The sequence below is a fragment of the Medicago truncatula genome, chromosome 8 (genome assembly GCF_003473485.1).
Source record: "Medicago truncatula cultivar Jemalong A17 chromosome 8, MtrunA17r5.0-ANR, whole genome shotgun sequence".
Taxonomy (NCBI): domain Eukaryota; kingdom Viridiplantae; phylum Streptophyta; class Magnoliopsida; order Fabales; family Fabaceae; genus Medicago; species Medicago truncatula.
Window position 1 is genome coordinate 7,515,328 of NC_053049.1, and position 9,251 is coordinate 7,524,578.

The following is a 9,251-nucleotide window of genomic DNA, read 5'->3' on the forward strand; positions in this document are numbered from 1 at the left end:
ATCACTGTGACACGTTTTTATAATGTGGAATTCATTTGGGAGGTAATAATATTCTCATGTCTAAAGTAAATCTCAATCTCACTCCTTAGTTTTGGAGACATTAGTTTAAAAATAATTTTTTTTGGAGACATAATGAATTCATGGGTTCAAAACAATCAAATATTTCAAGGATACCAAGCAGGGTTATCCTAGCAACACAGCATATTAATTGCAGATCTCTTAGTTTGATCATTTGTAAAGAATAATTATTACCAAGCCATGTCAAATTTTGTTAACCTCAAACAATATCTTCCAATCAACTTTTTCTTAAACAGACATTCATCTTTCAATTTTCAAAAGCAAATGGGCTATGTTAGAATACAAGTTTTGAGAATCTTTGTTAAGAGGTCTTTGTCTCTCAAAACTTTCAACATGAATGGATTACAATTATTCACGTGAATTCAACTCCAACCTTTCAGTTAGTGAATCTAGTTGAAGTACCTGAGCCCCACATTCCACCAAACTCATAATAATTATATGAATATGAATGCAGGATTCACATATCAAATCAAAATTTATCAATTTTTAATAGAGAGCAAATAATTTCATTTAGATAACGAGTCATTTTAACCTTTTACAGCTCAGTTTATCACATCATTATTTTTATTATTATTTACAAACAACTTCGAATCGGGAATCCATTTACAATTAGCTGTCCCCGACGAACATCGATATTAAAGCATCCGGGGATGAGTATAAGAGTGACCATCACTATCAGTATATTAGGCGGCAGAAATCACCAACCATTTCAGCTCCTCACTGCAGCACAACACAAAAACTGCTGTTCCTATGAGACTTAGTTCCGCGCAATCAATGGGACAAAAAACTCCCAATGACATGTATGGTACAAACATATAAATCTAAGAGTGATCATGCCTTTGACTATAACATTACTTCTTTTGTTCTATGATCCTCATTAGATTCTTCCTCAAGTTCTTTAATTAGCCTTTCAATCTGCTTTCTATATACCGGCATGAAGTGATCACTGATCATGGTCTGTGAAAGTCTGAGTTTACTATATAAAGACCTTGAAGTTAGGAAAATCCCTATCTTAGTCTCATCCAGCTGGCTATCATCCGAACTTGTAGAAGAGGTCGGGCTGCCATCACTTTCAAGCTCGGTAGAATCAGAGTGGAGAGTAACGATGTGCATTATCTTTCCTGGAGGGAAAAATCTGTGAACTTCTTTAGTTTCTAGTGCAGAGCTGTTACGGGTTTGCCCGACTACCTCGGTTTCGGCTGCTTCCTCTTCTTCCCTTATCTCCTTAGCCACGTCAGCTTCCTCACCTTCAGGTCTGTCATACAGTTCATGCTCTAGTTGTTGCCACAACTCCACTTCACTCATCTGATCCTCGTATCTGTCATGGTCCATCGTGTTCTCACTGAGAAGGAGATCATCGTCCACCTCGGCATCTGCATTACTTTCATTTGCACATTCAATTTCAGATGTCCATTCGTCTACAGATGAAGATACAGGAAGGTTCATGCTCTTGGCGTTTATCCCCTTCCTGGGCGATGAACAAAGAAGTGAATCAGAACTCTCTGCATTGTCGGAGGCTGGAGATCTAGGGGAACTTCCTTCTTCTTTGAAATGAGCACCTGTCGCTCGGCGACGAGGTCCCATGCATGACCAAGAGGTCAAGTTAAGGTTTGGACGTGTCCATGCTGCCTGAGCCATACTCTTGGCCCTTTTCATCACAACCTGCAGTTTTTCAAAATTCAGACAATGAAGTAGAATAATATGTATGTGGTTATCAAATAAATATGTAATAGTAACATTTTCTGTATAAACCAGATTGGACGCATCAACCCCACAGTACATGTTATGTCAATGATGATCAAATGCATAAAAATGTAATTACTTTTTTTAACAGCTGGATTGCAAAACCAGTACTCGTTTAACACAACAACTAAAAAGGAGGCCAATTCTTTTTCTAACAATGCATAGTTTACCACGTTCTACTTCTGAAGACAAGAGGTTGTTGTATGACAAATTGTTGCACAAAAAGGAATTGATGTTATATAACAGAAGGAAGAATACCTGGGTACCATTAGAAACTGGCTGCAACATAGCCCCAGCTCCAGCAACTCTTGCTCTAGCACTGGCAATAGATGGGAGGCGAGAACCCAGTGCTGAGGCAGAACGATAAACAGTACTAAGTATTCTTGTTTGCTCAATCTGATTCCTCAAGTCATTTATCCATGCTGATGCTGTCACCTGAAAATTGAACAAATAATTTTAACTCATGCGGTGCAGAATAGTTATGCAACTAGACCAAAATATAAGAAAAAGAGTAATCATTCATATCAATAATCAATCACTGCACTAGTATGTATCAATGTGATATAGAACAGAGATTAAGAAAGTATTCAGCTTTACCTGAAAATAGGAGCATTAATATTTTTCGTTTCAAGAGTAAATAGGAGTGAAGTTCTCTCTTGTTTGGTTTTATAAAGAAAATGGGGAAGGAAAAAAGTTTATGAGACCCATACCGAAGTTTTCTCTACACAAGTCAAGAGAAAACACAAATTTGAAGAAGACAAGTTCATATTTTTCAATCTTACTGTATACTTATCTCTCTTGCCTAGTGCAAGGTTCACTTGATTTTTCTCATTTTATCAAGGATGAAAAAGACATTGCATCAATCAGTCATTTTCTTTTAAGTTTTCCATCCAATCAAACAAGAAAAGAGAAGGATCCACTTGTCTCTCCTTCCAACGTCTTTTCATTTTTTTTATCCTCTCATTTTCTTTTTTCTTTTAATAATAAAAATTTAACCATAAGAAAAAGCCTCACTCACGAATCATGCTCCTAGTTAATAGAAAACAGCATTGCCAGAGCAGACAAAAATCATTGAACATTGGCTAATAAACTAAGATTACAAAAAACATTTTCCAATACAAGATGCATGCTTTTCTTTCTTTAAAACTTAAGAATCACAACCTCAGTACGCAAGTCATCTACAGATGCAGCTGAAAATGTAGGCACCAAATCAGCTCCATTTATGATAGAAGTAATAAAACTATTGCCTGACTCTGCCAACTCCCATGTCATACAAGCAGCTGCATGATCAAACAAGATATTATTCTCAGCAGAATCACTGCGTAAATAAGTATTAGTAACAAAGTGGTCTAGGATACTACCAAAGTATCCTTTCAATTTGCATATGAATGCAGCATTATTTAAACTAGAAAATATAGCATCTGCAGCAACAAACCAACCTGGAGCAAATGTAACACATGTAGTCACAGACAGTTCCTTTTGCTCTCGTAATACATACGTTAGAATTGCTGCTGTGCCTCCACCCAAAGAGTGTCCTACAATCTGCATAAAAGATCTTCAAAAGGTTAGGCATAAAACCAGATACATACTGTAGAAACTATTTGAAGCTTAAGATCCTATAAAGATTAATAAAAGCCAGAAAACATACAAAGTACGAATGGACTAATTTTAAAAACTAAGAAACAACTTTTGTTGTCAAATTCTAGAATCACCGGTTCTCTTATATAACCACAAGCACTACTTATACATGTTTGATCACAATATTAAAAGAAATATAAAGCAAAATGTTATCATGGTATAACAGGACAACTTATTAAAGGAATTACTTAATCAAAGAACCAGGGGTGGTATGAAAATAAACATTTTTACCTTAACTTCATAGTCTGGGTATTGGCCAAGTGCATCAAGGAGACAAGGAGTTGCAAGCTTTGCAATCCAACGTGCAGCAGCTACCATTCCACAATGTGCATAACCTAAAACCAGATCACTAACACCCCCTTGATGAACTACAGTGTGATGAAATGGTACCACACTTCCGGTAACAGCTGTTAGAGTATCCTTAATACTATGTGTGCCACGAATCAGCAACAAAAAACACCTCATCTTGTGATCAACTATGATTGTAAAAGCCGGTTTCAAAATCTGCATGACAGATAAACAGACAATTTTACATAAATATTGTTTTTACAAAACAAAATGAAGCTACTGATACGCAGAAAGTATTACTCATCCATCTGATTCATTTCAACCATGGCCTCCTCCTCAACCCTTAAAAACACACTAAAAAGGAAAGAAAAGAAAAACCCTTCATAGCCCCTAATTACCCCCTTTAATCACATATCTCTCTGTCTATAATAATTTTGAATTTCAACATTCCTTAAAAGAAACCGTATGTAAAGAATTACCAAATCCATAGTCAGCGCAGGATACAGATATTAAATTTATAGCGTATTCCCAAAACTTTAAATAAGACTTACCCCAGCTTTCGGTTCCCGAAGAAGAACATTCTCATCAGGGTAGCCAGTTTCTTCTAGAAATAAGGGAAAGGGCTTCTTTGAAAAATGCCAACACAGAGTCAGCAAATTTAACAGATACTTAAGTTCAGCAGTAATCTCGGATCCTTTCAGCTGTACACTTTCATTACCACCAAATACACTGTCAACGTGATAGTTTCCCTGAAAAAGCATAACCCAGAAACTGGCATTTAAAACCACAAACTAACATAATTTTTTATGTCTAACTTAAATTAAAGAAATAAAGAATGTAAAAACAGAGAAAGCATCAAAATCACATAATACAAAGCAATTTTAGATGCCATCACAAAGCTAGTGTTCTGCGAATATCGATAGTCTAGTAACTTTAAGGTTTCATTTAGATTAGATTGTAAAAAAACTGATTTATAATTTTAAATTTGTTTGGTTATTACAGTACAATGACATTTGAAGTATAATTGTTGGGATACATTTGATAAGTTACCGGGTTCAACTTATCAAATTAAATTTTTAGTCTTGCGTGCAGGGGCTTTCTGGAAAACCATTAGGCTTTATCTCAAAGTCAGTTTTCTTCACCATGGAAGCTACAGCCTACAACTGTGTTACTTCCATTAGAATTCGTTCTTAAAAGAAATTAATTATGAAAATTTTAACCAAGCAACAATAGAAACGGTAAGGCTTGGCATCAAGGTAGTGCAAGTGATTTAGCTTGACACATGAAAGAGTTTGAGAAGGAGGTCCAGGGTTCAAACTCTTACTGCTAACATAATAACAACCAACATTTGCTTATTAAAAAAAAGGAAACTGTAAGGATTAATTTCAGACAAATTGGATTATTTTGGAGGACACAAAATTGAAGCATACACGGCATAACTACTGAGCTAAACCATTGAAAAAATAGATACCCGATTACTGTAAAGCCTAAACTGTGGTTTAAGCCTAAATATGAAAAGCTTAAACTAGCACAACCAATATTTCAGATCAATTTCTTAACTACATATGTAAAGCTAAGCTGATGAGATTCAGCTGTTTGGGATTCCAGGCGAATAGATGAATGCAAAGTTTCCAGCGATGTCATGAAGTTGCTTGATCTATCTTAAAGTCTGACTGGCATATGATTTAGATCAAGAGGGGACTCATTTTGTTGAAAATAGCACATTAATCCCTTGAAAGGAGAAACGGGAGTTATATCATGTAGGTCATAAAATCCAATGATAATATTATACAATAATTGCAACGTGATAAAGTATAACAGCAGCCGCTAAAATACAGAAATCAATAAATTATAAACTCAATCCACTGCTGTGATGTCGAGAAAGCTTAAAAAAGAAAACAAACTCAGATTAAATTGCCAATTATTTGTGAGGAGACGTTTAGATATAATATAACTAATAGTATTCCTCTCCAAAGGTTCAAGTATTTCTTCAAAAGACCATAAGTTTCGTATTGAGATGATACCAGTAGGCATTAAATTGGCCTGCCAACCACTCACTTATCCATTAATGTCACTTGCACCTAAAAATGTTCACATAATTCGATTAGCTTTGGTCAATAGTATACCAGGCCCATCATCCATTTCTCTTTATCTCTCTTAATTATATTCATCAATGCCAGTGATGTTCAGTTTTTATGTGAATTATGTGAGTAGTACAATATGCGGGCTACAGCTATAATAACTACTCGGCAATTGCTCTACCTAAAAGACACGATCTATCTTTTGCAATTCAATATGTCCTACATGGTACTTAAGTTCGATATATCCTATGCTTCAAAAGTTATCAAGTTTAGTAGCTGCAAACACAAAACTTCAAAGTTTCTCATGCCTTTTTAGTTGCGTAAAACCAGGGCACCAACAAAGAACCAAAATCCGCATTTGTCATTACCTGCCTCTTGAGAAGAAAGCTAATACCAAATGCCAAATCCCCAATAGGCCATTTGCCAAGTGTCTCCGAATACGTAAACCTAAGAGTTTCAGACAATGTTGAAATTGTCTCCAACCATGTAGCAGGGGCTTGAATTAACCTATGAGTAACACGGAACCGCATGTCAGTCGGCGCATCACTACCACTTTCTTCACCATCTTCATCAACTGTGGTTTGAGTCTGTAATTTCCTATTCAACGTATAGTATAAAAGAGCTGCTGCACCTGCTGCAGTAGCCATTGTTGCAGTTGCCATGATTAACCTCTCCCTTTAACAAAAAATCCCAAAATTACAAAACAATCAAAACTTTGTTGCAAAAAATCCACAGCAGATAACAGTGAAAAAAATTCCCAAATTCTCAATCCATCCAACTTCAAATTTCAAAATCCTTCATTTTCAATTCAATTATAAATCAAATAAAAAACCCACCAAAAAAATTCTATCTTTTTACCATTTTAAGGTATAAATCAACTATTAAGCTCAAATTACAATGATGAGAGAAAATAAACAATAAAAATAATAAAAATTGATGTAAAATTTCGATTTTTACGTTAAAATTCGATAATTTTAGATGGGAATTGAACTGAAGCATTGAACAGAGAATCACTCGATTAATCAATTAAGAAAAAAATTGAAAAAAATGAGAAAAAAAGGAACCTGACGAACATGAAGAAACATTGAAACCCTAAAAACCCTAAAATTCAAAAATTAGGGAAAAACGAAAAGAGAAATGAAGAAACCTGATTGATGAATTGGAGGAAGTTGAAAATGGCAAAAATTAGACTTTGTTTAAACGGAAACAGGGATTATACCTCGGGCATATGTTTGTTTTTATTTTTTCTGTTACAAAATTGATAATTATGATTATACTCGTAGTTATGGTAATTAGATTAGATTATGATTATTATATAATATGATAGTTTGATTATTATATTATCTTTTATTATCTTTTATTAACATAAAAGCATCTACAATGGACACCTTCATATTTGATGTCTTAAACCGATCCTACATCACTTTTTTATTATTTTTTAATAATAGTATTTAATAGGTACTCAACCACTACAATGGAGATCATCTATCAAAAGATATAAATGGATCACACAAATAACTATTTATTAATGAAAAGCAACTCAAATAATGATTATTTTATTGAAAAGTAGTGTGGGGTCCACTTAAGATTGGGGGTCTTAAGTAAGATCATGAGTCTTAAGAGACCCCTAAATTTTTTTCCACATTGAAAGTACCTATTAGATATTGGTCTTAAATAGCAAAGACCTTACCAATGTAGATGTTCTAATAGCAACTTTGTAAAGTTTAGTCAAATTAGAAAAAGAAACTTGGTCAAAAAAAACTTTGAATTGAATTTGGATGTAGGAAGGACTCATATAACATTTAATTAATTTTTTTTTTTTTGGTATAAAAATTAATATAATGTTTTTTTACAATATTTTATAAAGATTAATATAGTTTCCTTAAAAAAAAAAAGATTAATATAGTTTTTTATATGACATTTTAACACCTTGATGGACACGTGGAAGGTAGGGAGGAGCAAGTAGAAGATGAAATCGGGTACCTTAGTGCACAAGATATCTTGCAATTTTGTTCTCAAAGATTTCCTTTTTTGGAGCAATTCAAAGGTTGTTATATTTTATTTTATATTGAAATAATAATAATATATATTCACTTGCATCCTCTACCATGCTGACCAAAATAAGTAGCTACACCAACAACTCACAAGATCATTGCCATTTGCCACGTGCCAAGAAGAATGAAAGTTGCTCTTCTTTCTTTTTTATTCCTTCCCTCAATCAGCGTAACCTTACTTTAACATTTTTCGGCATGAGTAAGATTGGTTCAATCACTCTTAAGTTGGTTTAATCAATTTTAAAAATGTCAGCGTGAATTAACCACGCTAAAAAATATCAAACGTGAATTAACTCGCATTGAATTAAAGAAATGAACAATTTTAAAAGGGAGAAGAGCAAGTAGAATATGGAGAGAATGGAAAGAAGCCCATGTTTTGGAAAACAAATATAGTAACTGCATTCATTTTTTCCTTTAAAAAAAGAGAAATGTTAATGAATGTCTCCAGGAGCACTCTTTAAGAACCAATAGCAGTAAGTTTTTATGAAAAACATTGTAATCAATGTATTGAAATTGAAATTTGTAACATTTGATTTTTTTAAGAAATATTTTCTAAATTTGGGTTCCTTAAATAGTGCCCCGGGAGCACTCGTTAACAAGACCCTTAAAAAAAACATTCATTTTAAACACGCTTTTTAACATTCAATATCTTATGGGATAATAGACATTTTGGTCCTTGAATGTGTAACAAGTAATCATAATAGTCCCACAATGTATCAAATTTCAAAATAGTCCCTGATTGTTCACTTCGTTAATAAAAAATAGTATCTGATGTCAAAATAATCCATCAATACTGACATGAACTCTTTTCATATTGGGACTGAGATAGTAAGTAATTATCTATAAGAACTGATACAATAATAAGTATATTGAGGTACCAATATGACAATATTAACAAAGCATTTTAACATAGGAAACTATTTTGAATAACATAGTGCACAATCAACGACTATTTTAATATTACGATACGTTGAGAGACTATTGTGGTTACTCCTTAAACATTCATGAATCAAAATAATTATTACCCTATATCTTATTGAATGAAATACATGTGAATATATCGCTTTAAAAAATGATTCTACATAAAGTGACGAGTCTCACATTTATTTCATCTAATAAGAGATCGATTGTTAGAAATAATGTGTTAAAATAAATGTTGCTAGTATTACTTTTGAAAAATATTAATCACAAACATTTGAACCCTGTGAGCATAAACAAATAAAATTTCTTATCATTTCATTATTTCAAATATACATGTTATTAAAAAAGATATCTCTATTTTTTTTAAAAAAAAATATGAGAGTTTGTTTAACTAAACTAATCAAATAGTTCTTAAAAAATATGGTTGTTTGCATTCAAAAGAGTGTAT

The 9,251-nt window shown here is 33.3% G+C and overlaps 1 protein-coding gene across 2 annotated transcripts; it reads right to left on the reverse strand.

Moving 5' to 3' along the window:
- Window positions 1-561: 561 nt before the first annotated feature.
- Window positions 562-7,116, reverse strand: LOC112417470 (uncharacterized). 2 transcript variants are annotated; one of them, XM_024773234.2, is made up of 8 exons: window positions 7,048-7,116; window positions 6,197-6,503; window positions 4,299-4,496; window positions 3,691-3,963; window positions 3,261-3,363; window positions 2,983-3,101; window positions 2,080-2,256; window positions 562-1,740 (listed from the first exon to the last, which is right to left on the reverse strand). In XM_024773234.2, the coding sequence occupies exons 2-8, from the start codon at window positions 6,488-6,490 to the stop codon at window positions 922-924; spliced, it is 1,983 nt and encodes a 660-aa protein (XP_024629002.1). In that variant the 5' UTR covers window positions 6,491-6,503; window positions 7,048-7,116; the 3' UTR covers window positions 562-921. The 2 variants fall into 2 exon arrangements, with proteins under 2 accessions (XP_024629002.1, XP_024629001.1); XM_024773233.2 differs by having other exon boundaries at window positions 6,976-7,115.
- Window positions 7,117-9,251: the final 2,135 nt, after the last annotated feature.

Excerpts from the sequence above, each read along its gene's own strand:
- LOC112417470 (XM_024773234.2), bottom strand. The coding sequence starts at position 6,490 with ATGGCAACTGCAACAATGGCTACTGCAGCAGGTGCAGCAGCTCTTTTA. Across the intron at positions 3,102-3,260 it reads ATGTGTTACATTTGCTCCAG|CTGCTTGTATGACATGGGAG; the intron begins GTTGGTTTGTTG and ends TTGATCATGCAG. Across the intron at positions 2,257-2,982 it reads TAGATGACTTGCGTACTGAG|GTGACAGCATCAGCATGGAT; the intron begins GTTGTGATTCTT and ends TTCAATTTTCAG.